Source organism: Nestor notabilis, unplaced genomic scaffold (assembly GCF_000696875.1).
Source record: "Nestor notabilis isolate BGI_N333 unplaced genomic scaffold, ASM69687v1 scaffold6866, whole genome shotgun sequence".
NCBI classification, from domain to species: domain Eukaryota; kingdom Metazoa; phylum Chordata; class Aves; order Psittaciformes; family Psittacidae; genus Nestor; species Nestor notabilis.
Genome location: NW_009933250.1, coordinates 30,479 through 45,457, shown reverse-complemented (window position 1 = coordinate 45,457; position 14,979 = coordinate 30,479). Strand labels below are relative to the sequence as shown.

The 14,979-nt window shown below is 40.1% G+C and overlaps 1 protein-coding gene across 1 annotated transcript in view; it reads left to right on the top strand.

The window, feature by feature from the left end:
- The window catches only part of LOC104407482 (nodal modulator 1), a gene marked incomplete at its 5' end in the record, with an annotated part of 27,819 nt that extends 16,142 nt beyond the window's left edge, over positions 1-11,677 (top strand). The window contains 13 exons of the mRNA XM_010016783.1: positions 133-342; positions 661-743; positions 1,759-1,918; positions 2,040-2,166; positions 2,782-2,895; positions 4,602-4,729; positions 5,294-5,435; positions 6,305-6,388; positions 7,498-7,608; positions 9,157-9,258; positions 9,460-9,579; positions 10,315-10,407; positions 11,298-11,677. Coding sequence (XP_010015085.1) covers positions 133-342; positions 661-743; positions 1,759-1,918; positions 2,040-2,166; positions 2,782-2,895; positions 4,602-4,729; positions 5,294-5,435; positions 6,305-6,388; positions 7,498-7,608; positions 9,157-9,258; positions 9,460-9,579; positions 10,315-10,407; positions 11,298-11,429 — 1,606 coding nt within the window. The remainder of the gene's footprint in view (positions 1-132; positions 343-660; positions 744-1,758; positions 1,919-2,039; positions 2,167-2,781; positions 2,896-4,601; positions 4,730-5,293; positions 5,436-6,304; positions 6,389-7,497; positions 7,609-9,156; positions 9,259-9,459; positions 9,580-10,314; positions 10,408-11,297) is intronic.
- Positions 11,678-14,979: the final 3,302 nt, after the last annotated feature.

Sequence of the window (14,979 nt, the reverse complement as noted above, 5' to 3'; positions counted from 1 at the left end):
CAGGAATGGATTAAAAAAAATAAATCCTGACACTTGTCTTCTGTGATATGAAGGCAATAATTAACAGATATAACAAGCTTTTATCCCTCCATGTGAAAGGAGATGATTTTGTTTTCTCCCCCATGTTTTCAGGTCATCCATTGACAGTGAACCTGCATTAGTTTTGGGGCCCCTGAAATCTGTCCAGGAGTTACGTAGGGAGCAGCAGCTGGCAGAAATTGAGACCCGCCGGCAGGAGAGAGAAAAGAAGGGTCAAGAGGAGGAAGGAACAAAGCCACCAGTGCAAGAAATGGTGGAGGAACTCCAAGGACCATTCTTATATGAATTTTCATACTGGGCAAGGTAATACCAAGCTCCGATGGACAAGGTGTAATCTTTGTTCTATTGTTTGTTGTTTCCATTCAGGAAAGGTGCTGTATGGGTACCCACACCTGTTCTTGTTGACTGTCAGCTAAATGAAAACTAGTACCATATAGTATGAATTTTGCTTAGATTATTGTTGATACTTTTTCCTTGGGGTACTTAGGTGGATTATTGGGTCAATGTGCAGTTGATATTCAGAATAGAATAGAATGGAATGGAATAGAATGGAATGGAATATTCTGCATGGGAGCTGCTCATTCCATTTTCTTGTAATTGTATCTTGTTTGTGTTTTACAGGTCTGGAGAGAAAATTACTGTAACACCATCATCAAAAGAGCTGCTTTTTTACCCACCTTATGTGGAAACAGTTGTTAGTGGAGGTAAATATAAATAAAATCTAATTTGAAAGGAGTAGATTTTTAAGGCAGAAATGTATCCTTACAGATGAATGTATGAATAGCTCTTCAAAGGTGATGTTAGGAAAGTTTCAATTGTAGCTGTTTCTTTTGGCCAATTTCACTCTGGGATTTGGAAATGTGATTATTTAGTAGAGGGTGCAAGTACAGTTTGTATCAGCAGAATATGCTTTCAGGTGCTGAAAGACCAGCTGGCACAAGAGGAAGGGCTAGATTTCTGGGTTAGATGCTCAGAACTGTTCATGTTACTCTATTTTAGAAAACTAGTTGTGCAAAAGCAATGTTTGTATTTTGAGTTTGGTCACAAATTCGAGTTTCTGTTAAGTTTGTTGGGGTTTTTTTGGGAGTAAATTACAATAATAAATATATTCACAAAAAAGTAAACTTCAGAATTTTCAGGATTATCATCAGTTGATGCTACTTGTAAGTCAGTGTCTGTCTTGCCTTCAGGTTGCTGAGTGAACAGATTTCGTTTGAAAACACTAGATAATGTTAGGTAATACTTTTTATGTGCCTCTTTGTTGTACATGTTCTAAATACACTGGAGAGGGGGGAAATAAAATGCTACTTACGTCATTAAACATGACATATGCTGACCCTAATTTGAACTCCAAAGAATTTTGTCAATGTTATGTATAGTATCAGCTAGAAGGGCATGTTGTTGGAATGTTCTCCAGTACATGGCTGCAGTACATGTAACTTAATGAATCCTTGAAGCACTTAGCAAATCCAGAATGTTTGTTTTGGAGATGTGCTTATAGCTTTGGAACTCAGATATTGATTTTGGGAATGTTCAGGTGTTTTGATACGTGCTGAGAGGCCATGCAATTGCCTGTGCAATTGCCTGCAGATCTCACATTCTGAGGTTAAAGAACATCAACCAGTCACTTTGGAAGTAGTTAAACTCTTGGTGTAAGACAGAATGGTGAGTGTATTTTGACTTTTTTGTTTGTCTTAAATCCCCTTTGCAATAACCAAGAGAGTTGTCCTGGAAAGCTGATAGAGATTCATGGAAAAGCAGGCTTATTTCTGGAAGGGCGAATTCATCCTGAATTGGAAGGTGTTGAGATTATCATTGGTGAAAAGGGAGCAACTTCCCCGCTCATCACAGTTTTCACTGATGACAAAGGTGCTTACAGGTAATTAACAGATTAGTTTTGATCTTTTGGATCCTGTAATTAAAGTGCAGTGGTGACTTGACAACGTGTATGTGCTATCCAGGTGCTTTTTCTAAAATGAGTTCTTTCCTTTTGTTTGAAGTGTTGGGCCACTCCACAGTGACTTGGAATATACAGTTACTGCTCAGAAAGAAGGGTTTGTTTTGACTGCAGTGGAAGGAACAGTTGGGGACTTCAAAGCTTTTGCTCTTGCTGGGGTGACGTTTGAGGTAATGTTCTAATCACTTTGGGTTCTGAATGAATCGTGTGCAGTTAGAGGAAGACAGGCAAAAAAGTTAGCTCACATCTCCCAGCCAAACACAACTGGGTGTGGGATTTGGGAATAATTTTGTCATGGGGAAACAAATCTCAGTGGATGACCTTAGTTGTAGAGCATGACTTGCCATGCAGAAGATATTTTGTAAGGTTTTAGAGTGAAAGAGCCTGCAGACCAAAAGACTGGGTTTGTTTGCTTACGTAGAGTTGGACCACCTTCTCTTAATGAGTTTTATCCCTCAGGATGATCTTTTCACGTATAGTCTGCTTCTAGTCTTTGGCATACTTTGTTCTGGCCCCCAGATGTCCTGTAAAGTGATGGAGAATGTCTGTTCTGGTGGCACATGCTATGCATGGCTGGGACTGCCCAGATGTGGACAGCAGAAGCTTCTGTAGCCCTGCAGTCTCACAGAAGAGGATGTGCTGTAGATCTGGCTACTTTTCTTCTGCTTGCAGCTGAGCATTCAGAGCCAGCCCATCTGTGCACTCTGCAAAGGGCTTCTGAACTGAACCTTCAGTCGTAAAGCAACCCTCACTTACACTTAAAATTACCACTTTTTCAAAAACAGATCAAGTCAGAAGATGACCAGGCTCTTGCTGGAGTTCTCTTGTCTCTAAGTGGAGGGGTGTTTCGGTCCAACCTCCTTACGCAGGATAATGGCATGCTGACTTTTTCCAATCTGGTAAGTTGAAACTGATTTTTCTGATTGTGGCTGCATGTGCAATGCTGTGTTAATTGCTCTCCAAAATAGGGATGTTATTGGCTCCCTTCAGTGGCAGGGGGATACATGGCCTCCTTTGAAATTGGAACCCACAATGATTGATGTAGGTCCCTCAGAGTGGACGACATTTAAATTCTTACCAAGTGAAAGGTGCAAAATCTAACCTAATAAGAGATTCTCCCCAACAGGTAGTAGGTGATGTTGATGGATCTCAGTTACTAATTTGCAGTCTGTAAACATGAAACAAACCAATTTGTTGATGGTCATTTGAGAGTCTTTAGAGGAAAGAAATCTAATCAGTTTATTGATCTGTATATGTGCGTAGACATGCCTGAATAGTTTCCTTGCAGACACTCTTCTCTCCTGGTAGCTTCCTTTTCCTTGAGGTCTTGTGGTAAGGTTTTAGGGCCACAGTTTCCTTTCCTCCTTCAGGCTTTATCACCTAGTGGAGTTTCATGGGTTTGTTGCCCAATGTGGTCACTGTTTTTCAGTGCTCACATCTTTAGGCCAGTTTACCTACAGCTGGGACAGACATCTTGAGCTCTTCAGGGAGCTCCTGCAGAAAGGAGCCGGCAGTGTGCGCTTGCAGCCCAGAAAGCCAGCCCTGTCCTAGGCTGCATCAAAAGAAGCATGACCAGCAGGTTGAAGGAGGTGATCCTGCCCCTCTACTCTGCTCTCGTGAGACCTCACTTGGACTATTGTGTACAGTTCTGGTGTTCTCAACATAGGAAGGACATGGAGCTGTTGGAACAAGTCCAGAGGAGGGCCATGAGGATAATACGGGGACTGCAGCACCTCCCATATGAAGAGAGGCTGAGAAAGTTGGGGCTGTTTAGCCTGGAGAAGAGAAGACTTCATGGAGACCTCATAGCAGCCTTCCAGTATCTGAAGAGAGCCTATAAGGATGCTGCAGAGAGACTCTTCATTAGGGACTCTAGTGGTAGGACAAGGGGTGATGGCTTCAAACTTAAATAGGGGAAGTTTTAGGTTAGATATAAAGAAGAAGTTCTTCACAGTGAGGGTGGTGAGGCACTGGAATGGGTTGCTCAAGGAAGTTGTGAATGCTCCAACCCTGGCGGTGTTCAAGGCCAGGCTGGACAGAGCCTTGGGCAACATAGTTTAGTGTGTGGTGTCCCTGCTCATGGCAGGGGGCTTGGAACTAGATGATCTTAAGGTCCTTTCCAAGCCAAAAAATTCTATGATTCTAAATGCAATTGGTCGGAGTTGGTGAATTTTTGTGCCACTATCAGTAAACAGCTTGGTTTATGCCTCTCTGCAGAGCCCAGGGCAGTATTACTTTAAACCCATGATGAAAGAGTTTCGCTTTGAACCATCATCACAAATGATTGAAGTGCAGGAAGGACAGAATCTCAAAATTCGGATAACTGGATACAGACTTCACAGTGAGGGTGGGGAGGCACTGGAATAGGTTGCCCAAGACAGTTGTGAATGCTCCAACCCTGGCAGTGTTCAATGCCAGGCTGGACAGAGCCTTGGGCGACATAGTTTAGTGTGTGGTGTCCCTGCTCATGGCAGGGGGCTTGGAACTAGATGATCTTAAGGTCCTTTCCAAGCCAAAAAATTCTATGATTCTAAATGCAATTGGTCGGAGTTGGTGAATTTTTGTGCCACTATCAGTAAACAGCTTGGTTTATGCCTCTCTGCAGAGCCCAGGGCAGTATTACTTTAAACCCATGATGAAAGAGTTTCGCTTTGAACCATCATCACAAATGATTGAAGTGCAGGAAGGACAGAATCTCAAAATTCGGATAACTGGATACAGAACAGCTTACAGGTCAGTGGAGCTGAAATGACATGCAAAATGCTACCTACTCTGTCAGGAGGCATTGTGCAAGATGCGTGTCTTCTAATACACCTTTGTTCTGAAGGTTTGGAGTGTACTTCTGAAGGCACAATTTAACTTTGCTATAGTGTGTGTAAGTACTTTTTTTAGCCTTTTCTCATGCATGTTGATACATAGCTAAGCCCAGATGGCTGGTCTGTAAGAAGAAATACTACTATGAAAGTGCTATGTTGGTGGCACTGGAAGTGGCTTGTGCTGCATCCAGTGGAAGACGACTATTCTAGGGATGGCAGACCAATTCAGATACCTGACTTCAAGATCCTTCCGTTTCTTGCTCTCAGGGATAAGTGCTGCTTAGGAACTTGGGTCAGGGAACTTGGATTCCTGAAGTTGTGCTCTGAACTGCGGCCAATTCTATACATTACAAATTCACTTTCTCCATGCTATGCTAAAAATATTAAGTACTTTTTTCATCATTTATACTAATAAAATATATTAAAAATGTGCATCAATTTGCATCACATCTGTAGCAATTGGTTCTTTTTATACCTCTAGCTGTTATGGCACAGTTTCTTCTTTAAATGGAGAGCCTGAGCAGGGAATCTCAGTAGAAGCTGTGGGGCAGAAGGATTGTAGCATCTATGGAGAAGACACGATAACTGATGAAGAGGGAAAATTCAGGCTACGTGGCCTTCTGGTAAGGATTAGAATGCTCTCTGTCATTTATGTTAATGTGACAATGGAGCAATAAAATATGTTTTATTAATTAGCTACCGATTTCTGTTTCTCCATCACATTTGCTAGCTCAGATTCCCTTGAGTCTGTCTGTGTTAGGAAACACTGTGTAGTGAATGTTGATTCTAGTAAAGGGGGATAAAAGTATAAGTAGCAGAACAGACTTTTAGTACAAAAGTCTGTAGAACCTGCTGCTAGTACACTTTGATGGCCTCCCACAAACACTGAACAGTTCTCATTACCTGACCTGAGCGCCCAGTCAAGGTACTGAATATGTCTTAACGGTTGTGCAGCAGTGTTTGGGTGTTAGAGCAGAGAATTTCCTTAGGCAAAAGAATTTGGGGGAAGCATTTAGTTTCTCTTGTGAAAATACTGGGCCAGGATATTTTGTTGATTGTTCTGATGTTGATTGTTCAGCATGTATTTGAAGTAAGCTGATCTGCAGGAAATGTGGAAGCTGAATTTATTGGACCACTATATGCGTAGTAAGCAATTTGCTGAAGTAGAAAGCAATATTTGACCAAGTTTTACTCCTGTTTAATGCATTTTCTTTCTAGCTAAAACACTCACAGCAGATGATTTAATGCTGTAATGTAATAAACTTGTGAAAGTTCTGTGATAGCCCTTTCATATTTGCTGGCAGTAAACACCCTTAATAGTGTTCTTGAGTTAAATATTCTACTTGGGAAAAGGAAGACTTTAACTGGGTAAAGTTAGATCTGTTTGGGTGGTGTATCCTAAATGGAATGTTAGAAAATGCTCTTAATGTTTTCTAAAATTAAAGTGTGTATTATTCAGTATTGGGATTTATCATGTGAATGTTGCTTTTAGCCTGGTTGTGTGTATCATGTGCAACTCAAAGCTGAAGGTAATGATCACATTGAAAGAGCTTTACCGCAGCATCGGGCAATTGAGGTAATTTTTTCTTTTTCTGTGTTATAACTTAACTATGAAATGCATCTGTCAGGGCATTATGTCTGTTCTGTCAGCAGTGATGTACTTGAATGCATTCTGTTTAGACAAGTGGCTTTCAGCAAGTTAGCTCCCTAAATACATGCCCCATATTGTGTGTTTCAGCACTGTAGCTTAAAACTGAAGTAAGATAAGCCCAAACAGTGAACAAGTGGAAAGGAGTCTTTCACAGTCACAAAAACTATACATCAAGAAACAAGAGAGTAAATGTATAGAATACCTTTCAGCATTTCTTTATGATGTGGAACAAAGCAGTAGTGACTTGAGGATGTCATAAATTGTCGTATTTTCCTATCTCTGTATTTAGTTATTGATGGATAGATAGATCTCATTACGCTTTATTTTGTCCAAATCCTGCAGTCTCGATGTAGGTGAAATTGTCATTCAGGCTAGCAGATCTTTATAAAACATAATAATAACTGAATTGAAAACTGACGAAATGTTGTTAAATATTCGTCCGTCCTTAGAGATGCATATTAGCTGCCTTGCGTTTCTCTCTTGACATCCACCAAAGGTTAATTAGCCTTTGTTAGTTGTACAGAACTTTTCAATGGGAGATAGTCATTATTTGAGCTCAGACACTCGCCTGACCAGGGTGCCCTCTTTTGCAGCAGAACAGAAAGGCAGAAATCTTGCAAGTCCTTAGTGTCCTCTTGTTAAGAATGCTTGCTGGTTGGGAAGGGGAAGAGCAACCCAAATTCCAGAAAATCATCTGAAGGTTATGCATTACAAATGCGAGCTGTATGAGGTAGCTTGTACTCATAGTATCCTTGCTAGCCTGCCATTTTCTCCAGGAGGGAAAGGATCTGAAAGATAGCTGCAGGAAAAATGCACAGCCTTAGTGGTAGCAGACTGTTGATACAGCCCCTGGTCTAACCATAACCTGTCTGTTGATTTGGAAGAGAAACTTGGAAAGCCTTCAAGTTTCTGTGTGATCAGTATAGAACAAAATACACTTCTTGTTTAAATAATTGGGCAGTATTTGTGTTGTGCTGGGTGTCCTGTTAACTGCTCCTCTGTTGGTAAAAACATGACTGTGTTCTATGTTGCAGGTTGGGAACAGTGACATTGGTGATGTAAACATTATAGCATTTCGGCAAATTAATCAATTTGATTTAAGTGGAAATGTAATTACATCTTCTGAGTATCTCTCCACATTATGTGTAAGTTCAAGCCTTTCATCTTCAAGTGTATTTGCCTTTGGTTTCACCATGGTTTTTTGCAAGGTCACTGGAAATTGTTCAGTAGCCAGAGCACACATTTAATTCAAATTATGACTAATACTTTAATGAAGGTGAATTTGAATTCCAGGTAGGATTAAGATTCCAGTGTTCCTGACTGCTGTGCTTTAATGTTTCCATGTTCTTTTCATGGGAGTATGTTTAAGAAATACTTTTTATGGTTGGCCTGTCCATTTCTGGGTCTTTTTCCCTGTTCTTAGGGAGAGCAAGACACCAGGGGTGAAATGAGTCCTCTGTATCAGAGAACTCCATTGATTCCTGAGATACCTGGAAGTTTTGACATGTGTGTCTGCTAACAAGAAGATACCATGTGAATGCAGTGATGCCATAGGACACATGAATTTAAAATACAGTTATAAGAGAGACAAATAGTAAAGGTGAAATTTTCAAAATTCAAAAGACTGCACTATGAGCTGAAAAAAACTTGCTAAACACCCATGATCCCTTTGGCTTAGCATGCAAATGCTGGAAGCATCTACAAGAGGCATTAGCGTGGTAGGAGTTACGCAAGTTGGGCCTTGCGTTGCATGTAATCCTCATGTGCTGTTGATTGGTGCATATCATCCCCTTTGCTTTCAAGGCAGAAGTTTTTATCTTTGAAAAATGTTCTGAGATTTGATACAGACACAAGTGAGTGGTTTTGTGACCTCAGTCTGGTCCCTTCTGGTTACATGGGCTTGATGAAACAACTGGAAATGCTCTGCTGAGCTGTAGTTTGAGCTGCATCCACAGTAGCACTGAGCAGAAGCAATGAGAATTTAGCTGGGCTCTGCCTGCAAGGAGAGCCAAGTCTTGGCAGATACCTGATACAGAGGTTTACAAACAGTGGTATAGATGCTGCTTCAGAGTAGTCCACAAAGGCCATCCCTTTGCTTACTGTGTCCTCTGGAGGAGGCACAGTGGTTGATAAACGGTGGTGTGTTCAGACAGCCTCATGTAAGGAGGTGCTGCTGCTTCTGCCAGCCTTATTTGAGTGTAATACAGCCCTCTTAATTATGTTGGTCTCTGAGCAAACTGTATTTGCTGCGGACTTCAGGCCTGTTCTATAGCTTGAGAATGTCTGGCTTGTTAAATTTAAGTGTAGAGAAATTGGAATCAAGCAAAATGACCCTGTTGGAGAAATAGAAACAACCCCCGACTGCAAATTCTTATGAAGCTGCTGGGATTATTTCAAAGAATTAATTGGTTCTGGTTGATGCACAGCACAGGCTACTTTTAATACACTAGATAGTGAAAATGTCAGACATCTGTTACTCTGAATTATTTCAACTTCTGGAACAGACTGTTTCTGTGACTTTTTGCATCCCAGATTAGAACAGTTCCAGGTGTTTTTACTTGACAACTTTCTGTTTACAAAACACATGATGAATTTTGAAGTGCTTTTATCCCTTAAGATGTGGGATGTTTGACATATCTATTGCGGTGCAGGCTTAAAAGTACCTGGTTTGTGCTTTCTTCTTTCCTTCATAGGTGAAGCTCTACAAAAGTGAAAATCTTGACAACCCAATTCATACAGTCAACTTGGGACTATCCCTATTTTTCCATTTCCCACCACTGCTCCGAGATGGTGAGGTAAGGATATTGATGAATAATGAGCTTAGGTCATTTAATCTTTTTCTCTAAAGATATGGAAGTTTATTTCTGGTGTATTCATGCTGAAGTGACCAGTGTCTCAGAAGATTTGAAGCCTGTTAAACTGTTGTTTGCCTTTAAATCTGATTTTGTCTCAGGCTGCTACTGATGCTGTATACTGAGTGTATTTTTTCCTCACAGAATTATGTGGTGCTCCTGGATTCTACACTGTCTAAATCACAGTATGATTACACCCTGCCTCAAGTTTCATTCACTGCTATTGGATATCATAAACACATTACATTGATTTTCAGTCCCACTGTAAGTACAGAATACTTAAATGTTCAAGTGTTCACCTTGAGAGCAGTGGCTGGTAGTGTAGCCTGCATGTATTTTGTGGTCTTAGCCAAACTTTCTATTAGTGTAAATATAAAGAGGTTTATGAGAGGTGTTAAAGTGACAATGAATTTGGCTTTAGCCACATTTAAGGCATCACCTGGTATGTTATGGGAGGCAGGTAAGGAGGTCAGGAAGGTGGTGTGTATTTTTGCACTTCTGAACACAGTGCAGTCAATTTCGTGAAGTGTTTGTTCTGTAATATTTAAATGATCTTTGCATCACTGCATGCTCAGATGCCAGCAGGACATGAGGGGAACTTGACATGGCAGTTATAGATGAAGGATGAAGATGTACCTGAAAGATTTTTGTGCTAGTATGGTTGCTGTAGTATGATCACAGGGATCACAGAGGTGTGGCAGGTAAATCTAAGCACACCAGGAAACTGTAAAGTGGAGACTGACCATTACTGAATTAGCTTTAATGAACAGCAAACCCCAGGAAGAAGGTAAAATATGAATGAATCTGACCAACGGGACTGCTTTGAAGATGAAGCTAAAGTAAATCTTAAAGGCAGCACTTAGAAGGAAGTCAGATGGGAAGGGCTGGACATGCCACATGATTCTGTTGCTGATGTTGCTTAAAGCTAAAGGGATTTCATAGTCAAAATGACTTAAAAAAAAAAAAGAGAAATGAATCCATGGTCCCCACTGTTTTCAGAGGAAACTGCCTGAACAAGATATTGCCCAAGGATCTTACATTGCGTTACCACTGACACTGCTTCTGTTGCTGGCTGGTTACAACCACGATAAGGTAGGTCATGGGTGTTTTTGTCTTCTCCAAATACTGCTGTCTTTTCAAGGAATACTTTGTACTGTGTTAAGCGAGGGTTTGTCGAGGTTGTTATCCAGACAGAGATGCAGTCAGCAGTCCCCTTATGTGACACATTTTAAGAAAAGCCACAATGTAGCCAAGTTACTGGATGATCGCTTTCCTTTAAAAAAAACTTGGTGTGATGGTGAGTTTCTGTGCCACTTCTGAACGTTACCTTCTCATTTGATGGCTGTGGGAAAAATAAAAATGTGTAGCACCGTTCAGATAATCAGACTCAGTGATAACAGGAATGAAAAAATTATTTGCTTCAGGAACAGTCAGACTGGAAAGAATCTTGCAAGTCAGTGAGTCTGGTCTCTTTAGCTTTACACCCTCCCTGGTGAGAAAGCTCTCAAGAGAAGCGTAACTACCTACTGTATAGCCCCTCTGGCTTTGTTAACGAGCCATGCTCTTCTAGTCTTCACTGGTATGTCTGGGTTTCTGCTTTGCTGATAAGAGAAAAGTTTGTCTGTGCCATTTGATTTCTTCTCATAGGTGAGACAGCTCAGAACACAGGATTCTCTGGGATACTCTTAGCTGTCACTGAAAACAGCGGTTGTTTTCTAGACTCAGGCCTTAAACTGCTGGTCTTGGCTTGATTACTGCAAGAAAAAGTTACTGACAAGCATTTTAGTTCTTGATTATCAGAAATTTCCAGAGTTTGGTTTGATTCCTTCCCAAGACTTGCTGCCATTTTCTGATATCTTTGTAGATGTGCCATTTTTGCAATAAATTCTGTTTGTCTGGGGATGCACAGGTCTGAAGGTTGTCATTCACACCTTACGTACCACTGTAATCACAACCTGCTTCCCCTTCTTTTCTTTGCCCAGCTTATTCCCTTATTGCTACAGCTGACAACCCGGCTGCAAGGAGTACGTGCTCTCGGACAGACTGGTTCTGACACAGGTGGCTCAGAGGATGCAAAGAGGCAAACAAAAAAACAGAAGACAAGACGGACGTGAGATGAAAGGACTGATTTCATGCAGTGGTGCTCCATCGAACTGGAGCCTGAGGAAGCAAAGCCACTAAAATACACTTTTGTTGAACTTCTGGACTTTACATTTTCGTTGCTATACGAGCACTGTTTGTCACACTAGTTCCATTTTGGTTGTAAATTTTCTATGGAGTCTATAGATTTCCCTGTTGTAAAGTAATGAAATGAATGCCTCTATTGTCACTGTGAGTGCATCTCCCATACTTGAAGACAATTAATGATTTATTTTTATCTCTGCAGTGGAACAGGTCATGCTGTCTTTGTTAATGATTTGTACAAGCAGTGGTAATAGACTGCTTGACTTTGCTTTCAGTCTCTGTATTTTGAGATCTTTTTTCCTTGACACCAACTTTGCAGAAGCAGCATGTAGGGATTTTACTAAATCAGTGGTGCTTGAAACAAAGTTTTGGGGGACATACATGAACTGGTGAATTATGTCTTTTTCACTTCCAGTTCAGCAGCTTGATCGAAGACTCTGTCATCTGCACAGCTGTGATTTCAGTTCTTATCCAATGATTATGTAATCTTTGATTAAAATCAGTTTTTGCCTGATGAAGACAGATTGTTGATGTCAGGTAAGTTCCGATGATCCTACTGCAAAAGCAATGTTTAAATTTCAGGTTTGTATACAGTGTGATCTTGTCACACCTCCAGTATTCCTGAAGCGGCACCAGCTGATTGTACCATTCTTTCCAGAGCTGTTAGATGTTGTTGGTGATACCCATTCACCTGTGTGGCTGTCACATCTCCTGCTCAGCCATGAGCAGCCTGTTTGCCAATTGATTGATTGGTTTTTTTTTCTTTTTTTTCTTTTCTTAACCTTGTTTTTTCTTTAGTTTAAGAAATGTGAGCTTTTCAAACTCTCCAGTGTGTACAGTCCCAATAATGTAGTCTGTAATAAACAGCTGTTTCTTACAGGCTATCTTTTGATTCCTGTTTGAAGCAGACAGTTGGACATACACAGTTTAAATGTTAATGGGGGTTTTTATTGACAAATAGTATAAAGGTTAATAGAGCTTTTGAAAGATGCCTACAAATATTGCAGAGACATTGGTACTGCCAGTAAGTGGCAATGTTTCTCTTTTACAGTACTTGAAATAAAGTCCTTTTACATTTAAATATTGAAGCTTACAAACTCTACCATTGCTAGAAATTTGGATGCTACAGGTTTCATGCTATTTTTATTGGCATTTTGCACTAGTTTGGGCCTAAATAATTAAAACTTCATTTGGTGATCATTCTAATCTCTGAGGGAAATTTTATTGAGATCATAATAAAAAAGAAGACAAAGCATGCATGTACGGAGTTTGAGATGAAGCTCTAATAACCTGTTATGCTTACTGCTTAATGACCTCGAATTTTATATTGCTGTGATGAAATATATGGGGAAAAAACAAAGTGTTGTAATTACATTGTACATTTTCAATGCATCTTTATTTTAAGCTGGTGAATGTTAAGAAAGGTATTGCTACTTTGGGGGAATGTATGAGGAAGAATTGCACATGTCTGTGTGCCTTGAGGGAGTGCCAGATATCCCGACCTCTGAACTGTGGGACTTGCAGATGATTTACCTTAAACGTTGGAAATGCTGTTAATAAAAAGAAAAAAGTGCTAATGATTGCTAATTTAATGCTTGCTTCTAAACCCAGAATTTGCCCAATGTCTTTTCTCAAAATTTTCTTTTCTTTGCCTTCTGCAGCACACTGGTGCCCTCCTTGCTTACAACCCTTGTGTTTCGAGGTTTATTCTGCTTTTGAAGTGTTTATTCCTAACCAAAACTATAGCTTGCAGTTTCTTACTTGGCAGAGAAGTCATGGTGCTCTTTGAGAACACAGAGAAAACTAACACATGAGATAATTTCCTAAAGCAGAACTAAATGCCAAGAAATCAGTATCTCAAATTATATTTAGAAACTAATAATGAGATGCACAGACCCAAGCAGAAAAACGAGTGTGGTCTCACAAAGCCCCAGAGCCACACAAATAACATGAGGCCAGGCAGAGCTCTGTGCATGCTGACCATGAGCAGGCTGACTGGGGCACTGGGAGGATTTGTGTGGATGTGACACCTGGTATCTCTGCTGTCTTCACAGCCCTCTACCCATAGTCCTGGGGTGGTGATAGCTCTGCTTTGATATATATACATATCATGTATGTATATAATATATATCCTCTAGAACATGCAGCTCTAGAGGATCTCCATACAGTGTGACAGTGTTGCAGTGCTTTTTGGTGCAGAAATGCTGGGTTCAGTTTTGAGTTACCTTCTGTACTCTTCTGTTTAATATTTAGGTATCACTTGCTCTGAATATTTGTGGTTTGCAGTTGATTTTGTGCTCTTGAAACCAAGACTTCTGTACCAGTTGGACTGGCCTTTTAGGTATTTCCTGTTGGAATACCTAAGCTGCTTGTTGCATCTTTAATGAATTGATGTTAATACAAAAGACAAATGCAGAATGGGACTAACATTTAGATGCTGACTTCTGCTAGAAAAAATTCGAGGCTAAGTGTTTACTGTTTGCAGGCACAATAGTGAAAGAATGATTAATTCCTTTGCTTGGTGAATTAAATATGGGCAAATGGCTGAATTCTGTTGGGAATGAGAGTAAGGCCCTCCAGATAAAGATAGCATGATTTTTCTATCAAAAGCAACAACGAGTATTACATAGATTTAGTTGGCTCATCAGTGATGCACAGAATTCTATTGTTTAAGAATGAAATGGATCATTAATATTGAATTTTAAAATTTCTTAATAGATGGTTCAGCTTAGGTTCTAAAGCATCATCTTCATTAGATAGCTGTCAGATTCCCAAAACAAGTATTTTTAATGCATAAACAAAATGTTGTTAAAGCTACAGCAGTTTAAAAAAACAAATGAGCTTAAAAGCAAGAAAACAAATACTTAAAACAGAGAAATGAGCATTCTCAGCTAGGGTGGAGAAGCACAGGTTTCTTCATGGTTAATAGTCTTTGTTGTGTTTATATTTAAAATCTAAATCTCAATATTTGGTGAGTTGCATTACTTAATGTAAGATACACAGTTGTATGAATCTTCCTTGTGTGAATTTTGTTCTTTGAATATTGAAATGGGAACTACAGACTTATCCCTTTCATAGTACTAAGTACTATTCTCAACCCTGGGTTGAGGAAACATGGACTAAGCACTGAGGCTTCTGAAGTCAAAATGGCATGGAAAATCCTACAACACATCTGACTAACTGAACTGTCCAGAAAAGCTGAGGCTGAACATGGATTTGAACCCTGAGATGACCGATGTCTTACTTTTCCCCTGTTCAGTATTCACTGCTTTGTATGGTATCTGTATGTCTAGTTTTTCCAGTCCAAAAGTAATTTAAATTGGGTTTCTTGGAAAGGCAGAAGCAAAGAAATGAGTGATATAGGAAAGACCTTAAAGGGAGCAAATCTGAGCTGAGCACAATAGCACTGGCTCACATCTCACCCAGTGCTGGGGTCACGTCACCTGTGGTAACATATGTTTTTCTTGCAAATGATTTTGT